The 24559-nt window shown below is 36.6% G+C and overlaps 1 protein-coding gene across 1 annotated transcript; it reads left to right on the top strand.

The window, feature by feature from the left end:
- The first annotated feature begins 6865 nt into the window (after nt 1-6865).
- On the top strand, nt 6866-10112 carry LOC148854646 (protein STRICTOSIDINE SYNTHASE-LIKE 10-like). Its single transcript, XM_088982577.1, has 3 exons — nt 6866-7359; nt 8801-9067; nt 9373-10112. The coding sequence occupies exons 1-3, from the start codon at nt 7106-7108 to the stop codon at nt 9872-9874; spliced, it is 1023 nt and encodes a 340-aa protein (XP_088838703.1). The 5' UTR covers nt 6866-7105; the 3' UTR covers nt 9875-10112.
- Nucleotides 10113-24559: the final 14447 nt, after the last annotated feature.

Raw genomic sequence — 24559 nt, forward strand, 5'->3', positions numbered from 1 at the left:
TAGTTAAGGGTTTGGTTTTCGGGTCATTTCGACAAAATTTTAAAAAAAATAAAAAACAGTCAAAACCGTTTGAATGGTTCGAATGATTAATCGCCTGGATCAGTGATTTGCTGACCAAAATCAATGGTTTTTTGAGAAATTCTGATTTTGAGGAAAAACGAAACTGATCACCTAATCGGTTCCTGATTTTTCTGATCCGACCATCTGATCTGGTCCGATTGATTTTCAAAACGTCAACTCTTTTCTCTAATAGATGCTGAAATCACATCAACAAAATACAGTGAGAAAAAAAACATGGCATAAATGCTATGATCTTATTATATCATTTCTTTCTTTTCGAAACACATGTTGTTTCCTGAAAAGAGGGTTTAGGGTCCATTGTTATGAAATCAAATAATCACACTAAAAGCTGGCCGACTTGCTGAACACCATTCCTATTCATTTTATTTATGACATGGTTTTAAGAAATGAGAAATTGTTTTGGCCATTGGTTTTTGGGTTAACGATTTAACTGTCTGGTTTGAATTTTGAATGAATGGCCAGTTTTGATAAAAAAAAATTTAAATAATTAAAAAAAAAAAAAAAAACTAAAAATCGTTGAACGTATCAATGGTTAGACCATCCGGATCAATGAATCGTTAACTGGTTTAACGGTTTTTGGGCTGGGACTAAGTTTAAGGTAAAACGAAACCAATTGCCTAAATGATTCCAGGCCAAACGGTCAAACCATCCGGATTAACGGGGGTTTGAAAACTATGGTTTATGACTCGTTTTTATCTTAATCTAATTCTGATACTTAGAAAGTTAGAATTGCTCAAAGGTTAATTGTTGAAAAAAAAAAAAGAAAAAGAAAATAAAAGAAATAGCAAGTGGGTTTGGCCATTTGGGGCCCAAATAACTTCCCACCTATCCTGTGTTTTAAACACTGGGATCCACTGTCCGTTAGGCGACTTAGGTCCTGATCTAGTGGATTTGGTTGGGCCCAGAAGTCTGTATTCACAAAAGACAATAACGGTCTGAGTTGACTGTATTTATTTGGGCCTTTGTTTTCTTTTCATAACTCAGCAGATCAAATACAATTTTCCTCCAAAATACATTCCAAAAAATGTGCACTCTCAAAAGATTATAACTGTCTGAGTTGGCTGTATTTAATTGGGCCTTGGGTAAAATTAATGAAGTTAAAAAAGCTCAAGTCAACAGGTTAAAGATCATTTGGTAAATGCTATTTGTTTACATGGTCAATGTTTTAGTTGGGACACATTTTTTGATGGGTCCCAAATCTTGAAACATGAGACAGGTTACAAATGGACCAAAGAGGATCTCTTGGATGTTTAGATATGATTGAATTGGTTATATTTAATTTTGTTATTGCCAGCACATTATCAAACTATTCGGACATGAATTTTTTACATCATCTGAGCCTAATTCTAACTATATATGGGGTTGACTATTTTCAATCCTGTTTTGGCATTTCGTTCTATTTAATGCCATATCTCAAATATATATGACTTGAATTTTATAAGTTTTAAATTGCAGCATGAAATTTTAGATTGGTTCCATGACTACTGAAAAATCAAATCCATTTTAAGGCTTCCCTAGTTAAGATAATTAGGCCATGTTTAGAAGTGTTTAAGTTAAAAACAAATGTTTATTGAATAAGTGTTTATTTAAATAAGTATTTATTTGTATTTGGCATCCAATTTTTTCAAGTGCTTATTTTTTAAAATAAGTATTTATTTTATATTGGGCGTTTGGTAACCTTTTTCTCTAATAAGCACTTAATAAACATTTATGACTATTTTGTTCTTCATTTTCTTTTAAATTTTTAAAATACACCTTATAAAAGCACTTTTATTAAATTACTCCTACAAAAACACTTTTATGAAAGCACTTTTATAAAAATACATTTACGAAACCACTTTTAAGAAAGTATCCTTACGAAAGTAGTGCTTTCATAAAAGTGGTTTCGTAAAAATACTTTTCTTAAAAGTGCTTTCATAAAAGTACTTTCTTAAAAGTGCTTTCATAAAAATACTTTTGCAAATATACTTTCATAAAAGTACTTTTTATAAAATTCAACTAGGAATCATTTTGGAAGAAAAAAATTGAACAAGTGCTTATTCTATAAGCACTTAAAAAAGCTAGAAATTTAGGCTTAAAAATTAAGTCCTTACTTTTAAAATAAGCATTTATTCGAGCGTATTTCTCAAATACAAATAAGTGCTTAATGGCCCAAATAAGCACTTATTTTTAAGTACTCCCAAAACATGGCGTTAGTTCTTGATTTGGCAAGCAATAAATTAATTTAATAGGTATATATATGACACAGATTTACATAAATACTACAAACGTTTTTAAACCTCCAAAAGCAACAATTCAATGGCCACTGTCCTTCCTAGCTTTCTCCAAAAGTAAAAACTGTCCTAGGCCTGTAGCAGTGAGCAGTTGTAATGCTCTCGTCGACCTACCTATTTCATTTTTACCCCAAAACCATCAATGCTTTCCTTATTTACAATGGGACAAACTTACGAAGTTTTACCCTTCAAGTACCTGAAACTCTGACTCTGTTTCTTAAGTCGTGATGAGAGAGGATTTATCCTCATAATTCAGCCCGGATATTCACAACTGATTCAAAGTCCAGAAAAAAGGGTTTTCTTCACTGCACTAATCACTACGGCTAAAGAAACTTCTCTGAAATCTTAGAGTCAAAAAAAAGAAAAAAAAATCATGACAAATGGAGTTCGATATCAAAGTACTTGGTTTAGACGATTTCAACACAAAACTTTTCAACTCTACACAAAGGTGTTTTCCTCCGTACCAGGAACAAAGGCTAAAGAAATTTAAATTTCTCTGAAGAAATCTTGCAGGGTCAAAAGTCATGAAAAATGCAGTTGGATCGAAATCAAAGTACTACCTGCTACTTGGTTTAGACGACTTCAACACCCAACTTTTCAACTCTTGATCATCCCAGTATTCTTGGCCTCATCATCTGCTCTTAAACATATATTAATTATTAGATGCAACATGGAAGACTAGAGCCATAAAAGGCACGTGATGCATTTGTGTTCTTCATTGTTCTGTTAGCTGTTTTTGCAGATTAAGAGAGGAACACATGGGTCCAAAGCACTCTAAAGTCCAAACCACTTGTTCATGATTCATGAACCGTAGCTGTCCTGAAAGGCGGTGCAATACTGAGCTAATGTGGATGCATCAGTAGGTTCTGTATATGGACTTTTCTTCTAAATGCTAACCACTAACCTACTACTACATATGCAGACTGCATGCACAATTTGTTTTTAAGGCTGTGTTTGGTTGCAATGCAAACAAATTTGTATTGATCTAAAATTATGGCAGTGCAAATGATTTGAGTGTAAATTCTGACCTATTTTTCTTTCAAATTTTAGCTTATTTTGTTAGATTGCAATACAAATAAAGTAAATTAAGACATGGAACAGAATCAAGTAAAACCCAAAACAAAGTTAAACCAAAATTTGCATTTTTTTTTTCATTTGCAGTCTCACGCATTTGTACTAATACAAATAAAATTCCACTGCAACCAAACGCAGCCTAAAGACCAACTAATGGATTCATCCACTCTTCCAAGACTTGTCATGTTCATTGTTTAACAATAAGCCAAGTCAAAGAATTCCAATACTCAACTCAGGTCAACAAAGCTGTATCCTAACTGTTTAATGTAAGCAATTAACTCATAAGGCTCATTTTGTTTGCAGTGTGAATTTCATTCATTTGCTCTCGTGTGAATGCATGGGGATGCAGGTTTACTTTTGCTTCAGACTTGACTTTGTCTTATAAGAAGAAAATGATGTTTGTCCTCACCTTATAAAGAGAATGAAGGTACGAAGAGGATTATTTGTTTGGGAGCGAAGTGATATAATCCCCACTTTATATGATAGAGAATTGATGTTGTGAGGGAGGTGGCCAGTTTTTGGGATACAAAATTGGTACTCTCAGTTAGTGCAAATGAAATAAATAATACAAATTTTGTATCAATTAAGAGTGCATATCATAATTGAATGCAAAACTGAACTGTTGCAAAATTTGTATCTAGTTCATATTTGCATTGCAAACAAACACAGACTAAGAAAAATAACTATGTTGCAAATTTTGTATCAATTAAGGTGATTTCTAAATCACCTATCCCCATCTTTAATTTTCATCGGGAAAGAAACTCCCCTCCATCCCCAACTCTGACATGGATGGAATCCCCATTGGAGACCCAAATCCCTGAGAGGAGAGGCAGATAGAAAGTTGAGAGAAAGAGAAAAAGAGACCGAAAGTCTAAGAGACTGAGATGAGAGAGAGAGAGAGAGAGAGAGAGAGGATCGTTTCCAGTTGAGATTGGCGACAAGAGAGAGAGGATCGTTGCCAGTTGAAGTTGGCGACGAGAGAGAGAGTCTGACAGGCGACAACGATAGCAATCAGCGATGATAGACTGGTAGTCTGAGAGATTGAGACTGAGTTTCAGTTCCTTCTTCTGAGTATCTCTGTCCTCTGTCGAGAATCAAGTGGTAGACCGATAGTCGGTGACGATAGATATCCGATGTCCAATGGGCGAGTAGCGACAACAACAATAGTACAACGATCAGCGAATCTACAATGAAGACTAACTAGGGCCCACGGTTCAGAGTTCTCTAATTGTGTGGTGAAGACTCTAACCTCCAAATGTCGAGTATTTTTTTTTTTAGTTTTAATCTTTAAAATAATTAAATAAATGAATAATAATATAATATTTAATATAACAATATTATAATATAAATGTTACATAAATAATATATAGTATTATATATTATATAATTATATAGTTATTAATTGGGGACGGGTTGAGGCGGGAATTGCATTCCTCATCGCCATCCCTGACCCCGACCCTGTCAAAGTACCCTCATACCCGACCCCGTCGGAGACGGGGAAATTGCCACCCTAATCGACCCTTGTGGTTGTGGGCATTCTAAGCAGTTGGTAAATATTTTGATAGCACATTGTCTTATTCTTTGAATCATTTCAAGGGTAAGGTGGAGTATTTATAGGACACGTGTCAGGAAATAGGTAAATATTTTGTTAGTGCATTGTCTGTCTTACAAAGTTTTCTTTAAATCATTTCAAAAATTGGCCAGGGTATTTGGGACATGTGCCAGAAAATTTATATGTACTCAGTATTCATAATGTGCCTTACCTATCCGGGCTCTCTGTTTGTTGCCGCCGAGTCAGGACTCAAATATTTGAGGTTCTGAATTTTATGTGAAGCCCAACTCGAAATGCGAGAAACAAAAGCCCTCCCAAAAGGGTATTTACTATTTATTCAGCTATCAGACTCGGCAATTGGTTTTTCTTTCTTTTTTTTTTTTTTTTTTGATTACTATGTAAAATCAATTAATCACAGGATGACTGAGTAAACTACTTTTCAAGGACAAGAAATTTCTATCGAATTGGCATTTGCTCCTCGCAGAGCACATATCCACTATATATTAGTAACATCTCCCATGAAAACTATACATAAATTCGAGAGATATTTCATGTGTGGTTGAGATGCGTTGTGGGGTTTGTGTGAGGAGCATATAGGGATTACTCTCAAGTCTTAATGATCCTATTAAATGGCATTAAAATCAGATGGGTATAATCAATCCCATGCATCTTGGCTGTTGGGTTAAGGAAGGTGGATTTTACTAACCGAAAGAAAAGAAAAGGATATATATATTAATTAATAGGCTCCGTGTGTTACTACTGGTGGAATAATAACACCTATTCATGTCTTCTTTTGCAGTGTCGTTTTCTCTGATCAATAGATCGGTTAATTGGGAATATCATTCTAGAAAATAAAGTTTATCAATATAAGGCAGTAAAGGCCGTTTGAACGGGTTTTGCCCACTCCGTTTATAGGTGCATTAGAAAGCCAATTTTCAGACTCCAGGCTAGTGGAAGAGGCAAAGCTCATAGCCTTTGGATTCGAAAGTGGTGTTGGAAGCAATAAGTCACCTCCCGTAGCAGTGTTTACATCTTCCCCATCAAATCTGAATACTTTCAAGCCAGTCCAGCATGTTACTATTTGTTATAGTGGGGTTAAAATGTCTCTCATCCATCTAAAATCTACCTATACTATTACTAAAATGGTGAATGAGGGTGTATAACCTTCCTTTGATTAATTTAATTATCTCAATAATTTTAAGGACAAAAATATAATTTGAATAACTATTTTTTTCTTTAATTTGCTGTACTTTACATTACACCCAAGTTGACATCCAAATGGTGTATTATATACCAAATAAAAAAATGATGTATTAATTACGAATTTATGCAAGTTGGACAAATAGGCTATAAGGAATCATCCATATATAGTCTAAAACAGGTGCTTTTGTCGGGAAAGGAATGAACATATTCCGTGGTTGTTTAAAGAAGTTTTACAGATTTCAGTTGCCATGTGAACAAGTTCCAATTTAATTGAAACTTGTAATTGGGAAATACCAATACAGCCATCCAAGGCTTGACGTGCATATATCAATGACTTAACACAAGGCCAATCCATGGAAAACGACAAAAAAATTTAGTCTCGTGTTGAATCCTTTGGGTCATTTTTAGGCTAAGAGGAGGAAATAAACACACGTAAAATATTTTTGAAACTAAGACTGAATTTGAAAAGAGTATAAATATAAGGTTTTGCACTAATAAGCTTAAATCTTAATTTCTAAAGAACATAAATACAAATATATAGAATGCAAAACTTGTATCTGTATTTGTATTATTTTGTATATATTTGACTACACTAATAACATGCGTAGGAAGTATTTTGCGTGTGAGGCTGAGCCTCAAATATTATTTTTAACTTAAACGAAAGAAAGAAAAGTTAATCCTTGGCTCAGGTTGTAGTTGCGTAGTGGGCTCATCCAGCCAGACTCAGAACCCTACAGCAATGGTGTCGCAACTCTCAACTACTCCTCATTTGCATTTATCGTGCAGTACCAGAGAGAGCTCAGCTCTGAAAGTTTGTTGGATACATGCATAAATATTGACAGTGCTCAGACATATCTTTTAAATTTTAATCAAGGCCAAGCGGAAATCCAAACTCCAAGAAACCATTCTTTCTTCTTATAAAATGTGGCTTCCTGTGCTTTCCATCTCTTTCTTCTTATCTCTATCGTTTGCCTCTCTTTCTTACCAAGTAGACGCCTTTAGCCAACTCACCAGACAGTATAACCGCCTTCCAATCCCATCTGCAGTCGGCCCCGAGAGCTTCGCCTTTGACTGCAACGGAGAAGGCCCCTACACGGGCGTGTCCGGCGGTCGGATCCTCAAGTGGCAAGGCGCTGCGCGCGGTTGGGCCGAGTTCGCATCCACCTCGCCCCCTAGGTAATAATGTCTCAAACCTCAAGCTATGGTTATTATTAAGACTATGAAAAGCTAGCTCTCTACATACATTCTCGATCGCTTTGGCTTTTACTTGCAATAATACATGCATCTTCTTTGCCAAGCCGGCGCCGGCTGACCGTCTAGAACCCAGCTGCATTCATTCAAGCATACGTATTTATGTATAATCAATCTATTAATTAATTCAACTATATTTAATTAATCGTCGACTGGTCATCCATCCAGCTTTGGCTTTTGCAGAATCATTGTCAACGTTCTGTTTTTGGTTTCTTCTCAAGGTCTCTTCCAAGCTTTTCCAGTCCTCATAGTCGTAGATAGATGGTATACTTAAAAAACCTTCCTTTTGAATTCCTTTATCAACCCATCATCATCATTCATAAATCATATAATATCTTTACTCAAACATTTATTTTGATGGTTTTAAACATGAATTGCTCTTTGAAATAAAATCAACTTGATTTTGATTTTCAAAATTACAAAAACATAGTTCTAGCTAGAACTGATGTGGCAATTTTAAAAGTAAATGAAAACAAAAAAGTTTCACATTGTAGAACATGCACCCCCCCCCCCCCGCCCTAAGTTTCTTATCAAAGTCCTAATATATATAAATAAAGATGTAAAGATACATGTATGATTAAAGCCAGTATGTTATATACACATACTTTTCATCTCACTGTTGAAAAAGAGGGTTTATATTGGAAAACAGTACTTAATTTCGGGATGAAGAGCAAAATCTATATAATAGAAAAAAAAAAACTTGCTATTTCTATTTCTATTTCTATTCGACCCAAACTTAATGCTAAAACTTAAATTTGCTGACTTAAATCTAACCTAATTTCTTTTATTTCTATTTCTATTCGACCACATGCATTGCAAAGTGTGTACCAAGATAATGAAAAACTTGCTACCACATATATAAAACGAACTGGTCTTGGCCCCTTAATCTCATTCCCTCTACTCTCCTCGTCCCTATGTTTCTCAACCCTTCAAATGTGAACATATTTTTAACCAATTGAGATGAGCTAGAGACAAAATTATACGCACTCGGATGAACTACTTGTCACAGTTGAACACACCAGTGCTCAATGTAGGCATCACCTGGGACCCAGTTGTAGTGAACACCGGTGTGTTCAACCGTGTTAGGTAATTCAGTCTGATGTGTATGTTTTTGTCTCCAATTAATCCGCTTGCGTTTTTAGCACGAGTCCGTGCATCACACAGATCTTTAATACTTTAAGGCTAAAATAAATGGAGGGATATCTTGTTTTTATCTCCTCCAATTTTGCTTGCCTGAACCATATAGAAATTATTAAAACCTCAATTAGATGAATTATTTGATAACTATGCATTCATTTTGTTTATATATAAATTGGTGAATCATAACATATATATAAACTAAAAGGTGCTGTTTCATTTTTGTTAGAGACATCTGTTTTAATGGCGCAAATGACCCTGAAACGGAGTTAGTATGTGGGAGGCCACTGGGATTGCAGTTCAACAAGGCAACATGCGAGCTTTACATTGCAGACTCGTCTTTTGGCCTCATGGTGGTCGGACGCGATGGTGGGGTGGCCAAACTCCTTGCTAACAGTGCAGAAGGGGTGCCCTTTAGGTTCACCAACGCCTTGGATTTTGATCAGGACAATGGCATAGTTTATTTTACAGACAGCAGCATTTGGATCCCAAGATGGTACTTTATTTTATTTTCATTATTTCTTTATTTGTACTTTGCTAGGTTCGGCCTCTGTTTGACTCGGTGTTAGTTTGGGCTGTCAAACTATTCGGTGAATCGTTGATCAATTTGATCTAAACAATAATTTTTAACTTTTTTTTTTTATTTTAATTATTTTAAATTAAAACATATTATTCGTTCAAGCCGGATAATCGAACTATTAACCCAAAAAGCGATGGCTACAGCGGTTCTAATTGCAAATTGACTTTTAAAGCTAACTTAATTTTTATGCTTACATTACTTGATACAATAAATGTTTGTAGGGAGTTCTACATAGAGGCGCTTAGTGGTGACGAGACAGGAAGACTGATGAAATACGATCCAAAGACTGAAAAACTGACTGTGTTGTGGAGAGGGCTTTCGTTTCCAAATGGAGCAGCACTGAGTAAGGATAACAGCTTCATCCTCATCGCCGAGACCAGCAAAGCTCGAATTCTGAGATATTGGCTTCGAGGTCCCAAAACGCAAACCCTGGAGTTTTTCTTGCAGCTCCCCGGGTTCCCAGATAACGTTAAAAGCAATGGTAGAGGAGAGTTTTGGGTAGCTTTGAACCCTGGAAAACCAAGTATGGGAGCTACGTTTCAACCTAGGTTTGATGGCGAGATCGTAGCCCTTAGGTTTGATGAGGAGGGCAACATTCTGGAGGTATTAAACAGTAGGACTGGTACGAGTACCCTAACACTCGTCAGCGAAGTAGAAGAGAACAACGGGAATTTGTGGATTGGGTCGGTCGTTTTGCCCTATGTTAGTTTATCTAAGGTGTAGCTAGAATCAATTAATCTGGATTCTTCTGGAATATTAATTTCTGTTCAACAAGGTCTATAGAAATTCGATGGATGTCTGCTAGCTAGGAATCACCATTTATTAATGTGTATTTGTTGAAGTTATTACGTTCATTACTGTACGTTGGGTTTCTGCATGAAGATATTGTCAATTGAGGTATGTATTGGCATTTTGCCTACCAATTAGAGAAATAAAAATCCGCAAATGGAAAATTAATTCACATCAAGTTGGTATTCAAGCAAAATCCAACATGACTATACTCATTGTTTAATTTATATTTATTGCCTCCTGCCCTTTTTTTATTGAGTCAGTGGTAAAAAACTAGTAAGCATGGGTGGGGCCAAAAGCCAACATGTTCTTTGGATCGGGTCCAACAACCAGTAACAACAGATTGTTGGGATTAGATCGGATCTCCTAAATATGAATATGGAGACCAAAATATAGGTGAGACTTATGTTTTGATGAAAGGTATCATAGTCACTTTTAGGCAAGGTTTTAAAATCCAACCCAGAACCGAAATTGCTTTGACCACCGGTTTTTGGGTTAGCAGTTCACCCGCTCGGTTTGAATACATGATGACTCATTCTAGCTTATAAAAAAATAAAACAATTAATTAAAATAAAAAATTGTCAAAATTTGTTGTTTGGGTTGAATGGATCAACAATTCGACTGCACGGGCTAATGAATCACTGACCAAGATAACGGTTTTTGGCCAAAGACTAGTTTAAAGGTGAAACAGAACCAATTACCTAAATGGTTCCTGGATTGAATGGTCCAACCATCTAAGTCAATGATGATTTGAAAATAATATTTTTAGGTTCAACCTTTTCTAACCTAAAAAGACAGTACTAATTAGATAGATATGATCATCTTCATCATTTACACCATCCTAACTATGGGGCCAGCTACATGAATATTGTTTTGCCATTCTTTATTATATACTTTCATTTTCATGTTTTTTTGTTCTTTTTTTTTTTGTTTTGTTTGTTTTTAGAAGCCCAAAGGCTAATTCCATTCAACAAACAACAAGAGAATTACATCTCAAGAGAGACCATAAATTGCAAAAATTCTGATAAGATAGACCAGGTCATGGCTCTGTTATGCCTAATGGCATATTGAGCAAGCTTGTGAACTACTAGATTACAAGAATGAGATGTAACATGAGTAGAGCATAGAGAGAAATAAAATTACAAGTTACGACAGTCAGCAATTTGATAAGCCCTGCTACTGTGTAACAACTATAACCGATTTTGACATTTCTCAGTGCATGATCACTGTTCTCAGTACATGGTTACTTTTCAAAACGTGGACATCGGTTGTATACGAGGGTGATGGGTGGTGTCACTCACGTGATCATTGGGTTGTGCTGGATTGGCGCATGGGCCTGATGAGCCTGACCTGCACCACCTGGATCTTCTCCTCCGCTAGGCCTAACATTCCCGTCTTCTTCAAGAATGACCTTGTCCTCAAGGTTGAGGGTAGGGAACTGCTTCTGCAGTTGGTCATAATCCTCCCACGTGGCATCTTCTTAAGGTAAGCCACGCCATATGACTAGGACCTGTTTAAAGACCTTACTGCCCCTGCGAACCCAATGTAGATCTTTGATCAGTAGTGGCTCAAACATCACTTCCCCTTCCTCTGTGAATTGTGGAAGGGTGGGGCTGATAACATCGCTGGAAGCTAGGCATGGCTTCAAAAGGCTGACATGGAAGACGGGGTGCAACTGGCACCCAGCGGGCAAGTGGAGACGGTAGGCCACAAGCCCAATTCGCTCTGCCACCTAAAATGGGCAGAAGTACCTAGGAGATAGCTTCTGGGATGCCCTCCTCACCAGGGAGGTCTGTCTATACGATTGGAGTCGTAGATAAACCCAATCCTCAACTGAGAACTCTAATTCTCGATGCTTCTTATCATAGGCTAACTTCATTCGTTGCTAGGCCTGTTGCAAGTGGAATTTGAGGAGTTTGATAGTATTCTCCCTTGCATGTAACTGTGCCTCTACCTCGGCAACCGACGAAGTACCCGGCTCATACAACAGAATGGAAGGAGGTTCATAACCGTATAACACTTTAAAGGGCATCGTTCCAGCTGAAACCTGGAATGTGGTATTATACCAATATTCAGCCCAGGGCCGCCACTAGGCCCACTGTTTGGGCCTATCACCTACAAAACACCTCATGTATGTCTTCAAGCAACGGTTGACGACTTCGGATTGTCCATTTGTCTGCGGATGGTAGCTAGTAGAATGCAACATATGAACCCCTTGAGCTGTGAAATATGCCTTCCAAAAGGCACTCATGAAGAGGGGGTCCTGATCTGTTAATATGGACTGTGGTGTCCCGTGAAGTTTGGCTACCTCTCGGATGTAGGCATGGGCCACTATAGTTGCTGAATAGGGTCGGGAAAGACTAATGAAGTGAGCATATTTACTTAGTTGGTCCACCACCACCAACACCACTGATTTTCCGTGGGACGTGGGCAGCCCGGTTACAAAGTCCATAGTGGCTTCTTCCCATACACCATCCGGAATGGGTAGAGGTTGCAACAACCGTGTCGGAATCTGTGTGCTATATTTCTGCTGCTGGCATATAGTACATCAGGCCACAAATTCTTGCACCATCCTTTTCATACCTTTCCAGTAATAGTGGGCTACCAGGCGTTTATAGGTGCGGAGATCTCCAGAGTGTCCCCCCTGGGAGGACGAGTTATGGAAGAGTTGAAGTAGCTCCTAGTGATGTTTGGATTCCCCAGAAACCACCATTCGGCCCTTGTAGAAGAGTATGCCATTCCGGACCATGTAACCTGGGACCTGTGCTGCTTCCTCAAGGATTTGGGCCCGAACTTGGGCTAAGTGGGGATCATCCTGGGCTTCCTACTTTAATTAGGAAGATAGTGGATAATTCAGCTATGACAGGCCCATCAAATTAAACTCATCAGCTCTAGAGAGTGCATCTGCTACTGCATTAGAAGCCCCAGACATGTATTCGATTGCAAAATCAAACCCCATTAATTTTTATGCCCATTTATGTTGATCTGGGCCCAAAACTCGCTACTCCAACAAGTGTTTAATGTTGTGGTGATCTGTCCTGACAGTAAATCTTCAGCCCAATAGATATGCCCTCCATCTTTGAACCGCCAAAGTAATGGGCATGAGCTCCTTCTCATAAGTGGACTTAGCTTGGGCCTGTAGTGAAAGAGCCTTGCTGAAATAGGCCAAGGGCCGGCCTTGCTGCAACAACATAACCCCGATTCTCTTACCTGAGGCGTCAGCCTCTACTACAAACTCCAAATCGAAATTTGGAAGAGCTAGTGTAGGTGGAGTGGTTACGGCTTCTTTGAGGGCTTGAAATGCTTCTTCAGCTTGTTGGTCCCACACAAAGGAGTGTTTCTTCAGCAACCGCATAAGGGGAGCGACAAGAACCCCATATCCTTTAATGAATCGGCGGTAGTAACCCGTCAGCCCAAAGAACCCCCTGAGAGCCCGTGGAGAGCTGGGTCGAGCACAATAGATCATGCAACTTATCTTCTCTGGGTCTATGTAAACTTGTCCTCCAGAAATGATATGCCCCAAGTAGTTGATCTGGGTATGTCCAAGCAAGCATTTTGAAGGTTTAGCGAACAACTGGTATTGTCGATCAAGGGTATGGGGTACCTGTCCTTGACCGTGATGCGGTTCAAGGCTCTATAGTCCACACAGAATCTTCAGCTCCCGTCCTTGTTTCTTACCAAAATTACTGGGGAGGAAAAGGGACTACTGTTGGCCCTGATAAAACCTTTGTCTAACATCTCTGTCACCATACATTCCACCTCTACCCTTAGATAATGGGTTGGCGGGTGGGGCTCCGGGCTGGATAGGAATCCGGTGGTCATGGTCTCAGGTGGGTGGTAATGAGGTGGGTTCTTGGAAGATGTCGGAGTAGGACTGAAGCAAAAGTTGGAGCTGTTGGGCTTGGCTTGGGGTGGGGCTTGTGTTTCCTGTGAGCGGAATGGGCCCAGTAGGCATAAAGCCCATGCTCATCAATAATGGGATGGGCTCTTGTTGACAGGTCTTGAGAACCACCTCTAAGCTATCAGCAGTTATGGGTTGGGCCTTAATCCCTTTTAACATGTAGGAGTTCCTTCATAAATAAATTGCATGATCAAGTCGACCCAATTACATACTACCGGGCCTAGCAACTGAAGCCAATGTATGCCCAAGACAATGTCTGGCCCAGTGAATTCAACGGGTATAAATTCACATGAAATTTGTACCCCTGGATCTTCAATTCTTTTGACATGCACCTACCATTACAAGAGGATTGGCGGCCGTTGGCGACATTAACTGCAAACGGGGAGACGGGTTCTATCACTATCAATCAAGATAGCCACTCTCTTCCCTGACATCAAACCTTGCACTCGCATGGTCGTTGGGGCCTGATATCCAGCTAGGGCCTGAAGGGATATAACGCAGTACTCTACTTTCTGGGATCACCTCCATTTGCTGAACCTTTGGGTCACCGATTTGGGTCTCATAGTCATCCTCTCCTTCTACTTGTAGAAGATATATCTGCTGGGCTTTGCATTTGTGGCCTGGGACGAATTTTTCGTCATAATTGTAACTGAGGCCCTTCTCCCTACAGGCCTGCATTTCCTTCCAAGACAGCTTCCGGTAGGGAAGGAACATAGCTCCAGGCCTTCTGTTCGACGGAGCTGGTAAGAGTACCAGCTTGGGAGTAACAGGAGTTGGAAGTAGAGGCCTAGGTCTCGGATCCACCTTGGGATAAGGTCCTTTCTGAGTCAGGCCCGCTTGAGGTCCATTAGGTCTACCCAACTTCTTAAGCTGGTCCAATCTGTCCTCCTGAAGTTTGGCAAACCCAAATATTGCCATCAGGGTAGTCGGTTGCATGGTATTCACCTCTATGCGAATGTCCTCTCTCAAGTCCCCAATAAAGCATCCTACCAGGGCAGCCTCCGGCCAGCCATGAACTCGTGTGGCCAACCATTAGAATACATTCTGATATTCCCTCACGGTCCCTATCTGTCACACCCGAGAGAGAGACTCATTGAAATTTTCATAACCAGAGGGACCAAACCCTACACGTAATGCTTCGGTAAGGTCTAACCAGGTGGTCTGAGGGTGGGTCTCACGGTACCACTGGTACCACATGATAGCTTCACCATCCATATGTATGGCGGCAATGGAGACCCTCTTATCTGCCGAGGTCTCATGGAATTCAGAGTAGCGTTCTGCCCAGTAAATCCAAGGAATGGGATCATCACCTAAATACAGAGGGAAGTCAATCTTGGTAGCCTTGACTGGAAATGCTCCTCCTCGCCTAACACCGCTGCTGCTGGACCCTTCAACCTCCATGGATCTAGGAGCTGATGACATACGTTCGAACTGGCCTACCAGTGCTGAGAAGGTTTCTTTGATTTCTTTCAGTTCATTGGAAGTCTGTTGAACTTCTCCTTCTACTCAATCAATCCGCTCTTCGACAGATGAAGCCCTGGTGGTTGGCATCATGGCAAGGCTCTGATACCAATTCATAAGCCCTACTACTGTGTAATCATTGGTGAGCTGGTTCGAGGGAGCTCACTCTCCTGAAATGGACGAGGTAGAAGGAGAGAGAGAGAGAATCTCAATGATTCATTCTTCCCTTCATGTATTCGTAAATGGGCCTATATAACAAATGACCAGCTAACAACTATAACTGATTCAGACATTTCTCAGTACATGGTTACTTTTCTAAACGCGGACGTCGGTTGTATACGAGTATGATAGGTGGTGTCACTTGCGTGATCCTTGGGTTGTTCTGGACTGGCACATGGGCCTGATGGGCCTGATGTGCACCGCTTGGATCTTCTCCTCCGTTGGGCCTAACATTTAAAGTATGAATTCTCCAAGGAGGGCCTTTGAGGCAATTGATACTTTGCATACTAACTTTGTGTCGCTTTCAATCTGAGTTGAATCCATTAACATGCTATTGGCGAGCTTCAAGCCTTCAAGAACTGTACGAGATTCAGCTTCCTCAGGTGAAGAACAAGTAATGGGTAAGGATGAACCAAAGTTACTGTCCACCCTTAATGATTCTTCAAAGTAATGTCTCAAATTCGCAATAGTAAAATCTCTTGATCTCATACCGAAAGGTAGGGGTGGCAACGAGTAACGCTTTTCACAAGCTGGTCAAGCTCGACTCGGTTTCAACTAAGCTTGAGCTCGAGCTTGATCCCAATTCATTGGCTCGATTATTAAATGAGCCAAGCTCGAGCATACTAGAGCTTAGTTTAAATATATATATAATTCTTAATTTTTTAAATATCAAGTAAAACTATTTTTATATATAATTTTTTATTTTTATAAAATATTTTTTTAAATTGAGGAATAAGCATTTTAGAACCCCCCCCCCCCAAATCTTTTCCACTTAAAACCATTGCAAAGGTAGCCCATGTATGAAGATTCACTCTCAAGTGTCAAGAGCTTGTAACCAAGGTTCCAAGTGTATTTCCCATGTGGAGTAAATTTCCAAATCAATTTATCTTCACTTTGTTGTTTAGTAGTAAGGAGTTGGACCTATTTGATTATGTTGATGATTAAAAGATTAAAGATTTGCTCAGGCCATTTGTCTTCCATGAACCTGAGATGTGATCAATCATGAGAGCAACCTTGCTACAAGAGTTGGACCAAGAGAGTGGTTTCTTAATGGGCACCCCATCCACCCATAGGTCATCAAAAATATCCACTTCCCAACAATTTGAAATCATGCAACCATTTACAGCCCTTTAGGCTCAGTTTGGAAGGAGTACAAATACAGATATGTATTGTGCAAATACATACAAAATAATACAAAAAGACAATGTTTTGCACTCTACATATTTGTATTTGCACTCCTTTCAAACTAAACCTTAAAGAGTTTAGAACAACTGATTATTATCCTTCGCCAAGTAGGAGAAGCATTTTTCCTAATGTTGTTTTTCCAAAGGTAACACCATGAAGGTATTTTTGCTTTAGAACTTGAGCCCAAATGGAGTTTGGATCAATAAGAAACCACCAAGTTAACTTTTGGAGTAGAGCTTTGTTCATCAAGAAAATTTGTCTTAGACCAAGTCCTCCCTTATCTTCTGGATGTAAGGATGTATACTAGGCTTTTAAATAAACAGAGCCTTGATTACTGGATTTTCCCCACCATAAGTCACGACAAATGGCATCCATTACTTTGCAAACAGCTTTAGGTATCAATGTTTTGGCCATGTAGAATGAGACCGATCTTCTCCTCACAAAGGGCGTCTTACACGTGCCTCACACGCACATTCTACCATGCATTGGGAACATCTCCCATACTTTTAAGTTATTATTCATGAGAGATGTTCCCAATGCGCGATGGATGTGCATGTGAGGCGCCCAAGTGTGAAGAGCAGATCTCGTCTCATGTAGAACAATAGGAGAGCTTGGAGAATAGACTTAATGAGAGTAGTTCTTCCAGCATGAGAGATGACTTCAGCTTTCTAGTTTTTTTAACTTGGACTTGAATTTATCAATTAAAAAAAAATCCAAGACAATGCATTGTTTGAGTATACAAGAAGAGGACTATCAAGGTAGATCTCATCCTTTTCCATCTCAATAACTCCCAATTCTTGTTTAATGGCATCTCTAATAGAGTAGGGAACATTCTTATTGAAGTGGATGGATGATTTATTGAAGTTAACTTGTACTGACCACCTATAAAAAAGATCAAGGATTTATTTAATTTTCTTTACTTCATGGAGGTCAGCATCCCCAAAAATTAAAATATCATTTGCAAAAAGTAGATGGTTCAGTCCTTCATGATAATTACCCAACCTTACTCTTTTAAGCTCACCATTTTGACACTGCTTAAAACATGAGTCTTGACAGGATCTCAATATAAATAATAAAGAGGTAGGGAGAGAGGGGACATCCTTGCGTCAACCTCTTTGTGGTGAAAAAACACGACTACACTCTCCATTTGTGATGATTCTCATACTAGGTGAGGTGATACAAGCATTGATCAAAGAACAGAAAGAATCAGAAAAGCCTAGAAGTTGCAAGTAGTGGGTAATTAAGGAATTGCCAATTCACTCTATTGTAGGCTTTGGCAACTTGCAAGATCAATTTTCAACGAGAAAGAACCTTTACTTGCTTTGCATTTATTCACGGAGTGAACTATCTCCTTTGCAAGCACAAAGACATACTTAGTGATATCAATTAGCATTGAAAGAACTGGGTTATAAACCTCACACATTTTCCTTGGTATTTTCCATTGCAAAATAGCAATAAACAAGTTATTCCTAAAAACTCATGTTGATGGTGATGGGGCCTCTAAAAGGGGTATGGCTACCTATCACAATTGGTCTTTTAAAGGAGTGATTTTGTCTCAACTCATCCGGTTCCCCTTTATTGTGGCCTTATGGGGAGTTTATTGTGGACAGAGCAAGAAATAATACTTGCCAATCATCAAACTTCTTTATGATTTTTTATGGGTTGATTCTAAGGTCCTTCGATAAGTTATTTATCTGGGTAGATGTGATTATCCATGAAACACTTATTTAGATAAGTCCATTTACTTATGTTTTCTATTTCTTGGGTAAATAATATAATGATCATTTTAGTCATGAAAAACCATTATTAGAAGGGACAAATTTGTCCCATATAAATGGACAACTTTCCTCTTGGGAAAGTTATTTATCCATCTAATAGATGGGTACCATTTACTCGAGTAAGTAATACCAAGGAAAATAAATTATCAATGAATTTCATATAAATCTAAAAAAGAACATAGGTATCTTGGTCAATGAGAACCAATTTTCCTCCTTCTCAAAATCCAAAAAACAAGCTGAGCCTAAGGAGCTATGGTGGCCAATAGGCATCTTGGTCGCTCACTAAATGCAATAGAAGACCAAAAATCTTTTATCCCTATTTTTTATTTGCAATATTTCTAACTCATCTGTCACCACGGTTGTGTAACAATTAACAAACCAGCACATGCCTTGGCATCCCATGCATTGACAATATTAAATTTATTTACGTGGTCTTCGCCTTCTCCTTTCTTATCCATCTCCTTAGGGAGGATCATTGTAATACTTAACATTTGATGCAATGAATTTTAGCCTTATGACCTACTTTGAAGCGTCAATAAAAATGAATTTGCAAGGCTTGAGTACGTAGTGTTGGCGCAATATATGTTGTTAGATCATGATTTTCAAAATAAGATTGGATCGGTTGATTTAGGAATCAGTTATGGTTTGAAGTCTGGTTTTGGACCCCAAGATCGTACAATCGAGGTTTTAGACCAGATGGTTGAACTGTTTGACCCATGAATTCAGTGGCCAAAATGGTTTCATTTCCAAGTCAATTTTTTAAAATCATGATATTGATTGTGATATCTACGTGTAAAATTAATTGGGACTTTGGAACTTGTATCCCAATAAAAGAAATTGATATATTTTTTTGGTTTAATAACAAGAAAATTCATTCAAATAAAAGAAAGCATCAAACAAACAATACAACTAAGAAACATAAAGACAACACAAGAAAGAAAAACATGCAAACAAACAAACCAAATAAACAAGAAAACAAGGGGCTCAATTCCATAGTCCTACTCAACAGACCGATTGAAATTAGGACCATTACAAACAAAATATTCCTTAACAACACTATCAGCAACCAATTGATTTGCCACCAACAAATTAAACAAGAGTCAGGAGGGGTTTCCAAATTACTAGGACCATTACAAACAATTAAAAATATTAGATATTTTTCTACTCCATAATAAACTAACTATGGACCTCTGAATTTTGGTCATGACTCAGGCTTGGGCTCATCATTGTACAAAATCTGAATGCATACTGTTATTACTCTCGGGTGGGATAAACTGGCGCTTAACCATATATAAATCTATATCTATACTACTTTAAAAAGTATAAATAGCCTCTTGAATATTTCTGGAATTTACCCTCTATATATAAATTTATTAATAAAAAAATGGGGGCAAATAGGGTAATTAGTTATTGATATTAAATGAGTTGAAAAGAGTTAATTTTGAAATATTCAATGCATTCAATTATCTCTCATTAAATCCAATATTTAAGGTATTAATTTGCACTCACCTTCATTGAATCATATATTTAAGGCTTCATTGTTTATTCTCATCATTAAATTCTATATAATTAAATAATACATGATAAATTAATAATTTCAATAACTTAAAAACTTATACTTTTAAAATCTACCTCGAAAAAATAGTGTTTTCATTTAGGCGGTGGTAAGAAATTAAACCATTTGGGTCAAATGGGCCAGTCCATGTTGCCACAATTAAATAGTAAAATTAAAAAATATATAAAATGCAAAAAATATAGAAATTAAAAAAAATGGGAACATTTTTAACATCATATATTTAACATATTAAACAGTAATAAGTATGATAAACAATTTTTAAAAATCAACCCAATGGCTGACCTGCTTTTGCTTTCGAGTCACTAGTTCGACTGTCAAGGTCAAACGAGTCAAATTGCTTTGTGTCAACACTGTGTGTGTATGTAAAATATATATTTTATCAATAAATAGTATAATTATGTTTTACATATATCATAGTTTTGTTTTACATATATTACATATAACATATCTATTACATTACATTTATTTATGTTTTTTTATTATATTTTAAATTCTTTATTTATAAAAATATTAAAAATTGCAATTTGGAGCCAAAAAAGGTTTATTTTTCTGCGAAAATAGCAAGGCAAGGTGCATAATGCCTTTTGGACGTATAGATCTTGAAACGTTATTAAAAAAAATGATAAGCCCAATTAGACATCGGAATGCAAAGTTATGGCTCCCAAAAGTTTGCACATAATTAAGCACACAACCTACGACTTGGTTACTGGGGTGAACAGGTCAATGGTTGAACCACCCAAGTTAGACGGTTTTTAACCAAAAGGGGGAGTTTCAATAGAATCAAACCTAGAATCAAGGCCAAGTGACGGTTTGAACAGTTCAATTGGCCAAGTCAACAACAGGTCAAAAAACATAGATGATGAATAAGAAATATTTTTATTAATGATGGAAAGGAGATGTAAAATTTAAAACCAATTGGACGTAAAACTATTTTCCTATTATCTCTCATTAAATCTCATATTTAAGGTATATTCTCTTATTAAATCCTATATTTAAGATATATTTTTTTCATCATTAAATTGTACTAGTTAAATTCATAACATTAATTTTAATAATATAAAATATATATTTTGAAAAATAATTTGAAAACAAAACCATTTTCTTCCCTCTCGGTGGTGAGTAAGCAATTCAACCATTTGTGGTCAAATCCGTTAATAAATAATGCCATAATTAAATAAAATTTTAAAATAAATAAAATATACAATACAAAAAATAAAAATAATTGTGCATGTCATTAATATTTTATATTCATTATATTGAAAAAAAATAAGTATGAAATGTAAAATGTATTTTTGTAAATGATGAAAGTGGAATGACAAAATTAAAATCAACCTAAAAATGAAATGATGTCATAGTCAAATAATAAAATAAATATTATACATAAGATATAATATTATATATTTATAAAAAATAAAATATTGGATACATATATGATATTATACATTCATTATATTGAACAAAAATAAATGTTATACATAAGATATAATTTTGTAATAATGGAAATGTAATACAAAATATAATGTCAACCTAGAAATCAAACTATTTTTCATTCTGGGTCGTTAGTGGTTTGGGTCAAATGGATTAATCGATGATATATTAATTAAATAATAAATATTTAAAGAATAATAAAAAAATACAAGTAATCAAAAATATATATAAAAATTATATATTAATTATGTCAAAAAAATTAACTGTGATGGTTAAAAATTTTGTATATAATGTAAATAAAATATATAATTTAAGATTGATCCGAAAACAAAGATATTTTCTTATTTAAATGGTGGGTCAATGGTCTAACTTTTCAAAGAAATTCATGATGTCATAATTGAATTATAAATAGTTAAAAAAAGATAGAACACAAAAGATAAAAAAGTATAGAGCTTTCTTAAAAACATTTTGAAACATTTCTAATGTTATATAATCATCATATTAAATAAAAATTATTGTTAAAATAAAAATTATTTTTATTTAAGATGAAAATAGAATACAAAATTTAGTAGTAGTAGTAGTAGTAGTTGTTGTAATAGTAGTAGTAGTAGTAGTAATAATAATATTATTAATTATAATAATAATAATTGTAATTTAAACTTCTATGGGTGCACACTTAGTACAAGTATTTAAGTTTATTTTTAACCATATTGCTACTTTTATTAATTTTCAATTTCTATCCTAACTATGATATATTTAAAGTTCAACTAATTAATATGAAAAAAAAATAATATGTACAATGCACATACTTAATTACTAGTACCATAAAAATGCCCAAGTGAAAAGGGTTGATGGATGGGCAAACTAGCAAATTAAACTGGTGATGTATGTAACTATGTAATATTAATGTGTGTAATGGCTCGAACGCAAGGAAGTTTGTGTAATGGCCATGGTTTTAAAAAATGACATGGAAACAAAACCGTTTTGGCCATCGGTTTTTGGGTTAATGGTTTGACTGTCTGGTTCAAATGGGTAGCATGTTCTAACAAAAAAAATAAAAAAAAGGCCAAAACAGTTGAACAGGTTGATGACTTGACCACCTAGGTCAACTGGTCATTGACCGATTCAACGGTTTTTGGCCAAGGACCAGATTTAGAGTAAAACAAAACCGATTACTTGGACGGTTCTCAAGCCAAACAATTCAACCAAATAATGTCTCTAGCACTCTACATCGGAACTACCTGTGTGGCAGGCAATTGCCTAGGGATGGCAATTCTCCCCATTTCCCCGATTCTCGCAGGGATCCGCAGGGATGGGGATGATTTCCCCCGTAGGGACGGGGATGGAGAAATTTTCATCCTCGTTAGTGGGGACGGGGAGAGCACTCTCCGCAGGGACCCCAATCCCTGCTCGTGGGATCACCACTAATATATATGTATGTATACATTATATATGTACACATACGTCTATATATTAATGTTTTAAAAATATGGTTGAATCTTTTTTAATAGATTGTAAATTTTAATTATTTTATTTTTATTTTTAAATAAAATAAAATAAAATAAAAAACAAAAACAAAATTATTAACATTATAAAAAATTAAATTTTAATTATTTTATTTTTATTTTTAAATAAAATAAAATAAAATAAAAAACAAAAACAAAATTATTAACATTATAAAAAATTACAGGGAATGGGAATCCCCGCGGAAATGAGAACAACCTTGTCCCTGAGGATCCCCGTCCCCCCCCCCCCTTCCTACAATTACCATATAGGGACTTGTAGTGTTGGGACCAAGGAATTCAAATTTCCATGAATGAAGTTAATTAGATAATTAATTAAGAACCGGTTTATAAGTTGTAACTGATTTTGAATCTTGAATAGTATTTATTAGTCATGCTCATTGCTCACCAACTCCCAACCCCCAAGAATGTGGTTATGCAAGTCAGTAATATTTCAGGGAATACATGGCCTTCCATATACGGTCTTAAGGTTTATATGTTGATACATATGTGATTTATAATGAATGAAAAGGACTTCCATACAAGAAGTGCAATAGACTTATATACAAGGAATGACTAGATTAGATTTTTGTACTGCAAGTGGTGTTTAATTAGCTAGTGTGTGCAAGTCCCACAGCATGTATGTGTGTACAAGCTCCCCCTTGGTTTGTGACTCCCCTTATGATGCAATTTTAGGGTTCACTTGTAGTTCCAACTCTAAAAATAAAAAAATGCAGTTGTAGTTTGTGACCACTATCTTCAGGTTCACTCTATCTTCTTATGGTTGCTTTGAAAATAATATATGGCTAGTTGTTAAGTTTGCATTTGGCATTCCTTATTTTAAGGATTTATCTATTTTTTACAGTTAAAATGCTCTAATGAATACCGAGTTTTTAACTTCAAAAATGAGATAAGTCCTTAAAATAAGGAATGCCAAATAAAGCCTAAAATGTAAATACATAATTTTGAAAATCCCGATGGTTGGTGCTAAGCACCTTCTTAATACAATAGAGGGATGGTAATTTTTCCATTAGTCCGGGGATGAAGATTGTTTTGGTGGGGATGGGGATTGATAATGACTCTCAGGATGAGAGTGGATTTTTTGCCCCGTCCTGCCCATCACACACACACATATAAAGATTCCCCTTAAATAAATTTATTTTCTAAAAAACTTTTAGAGTCCGTTTGGTTCATAATCATAATCAAAATCGAAATCCTCCATAATCGAAATCGAAATGGTCCATTCCTATAGTCTGTTTGGTTTAGACAGAAATGAGAATGAGAATTAAAATCAACAGGAATGAGATTTCATTCCCAAGGGAGGGGCAGGGAATGACCATTCCCTCAAATGGGGGAATGCCATTCCAGTGTGAATGGAAATGAGATTCCGATTCTGCCCAACCAAACAGTTGGAATTGGAATAGCTCATTATAATTCCGATCCCTATTCCTGTAAACCAAACGACCCTTAATTTAAAAGTATTTCAGGTCCCCAAACAGGGAAATCCGTCTCAATCTACGATTGGGGATGGGGAGTATGTTTCTCGCCCGCTTGCCATTTCCTACCTAA

This window comes from Nelumbo lutea, chromosome 4 (assembly GCF_056320005.1).
Source record: "Nelumbo lutea isolate HS-2025 chromosome 4, American lotus-T2T, whole genome shotgun sequence".
Taxonomy (NCBI): domain Eukaryota; kingdom Viridiplantae; phylum Streptophyta; class Magnoliopsida; order Proteales; family Nelumbonaceae; genus Nelumbo; species Nelumbo lutea.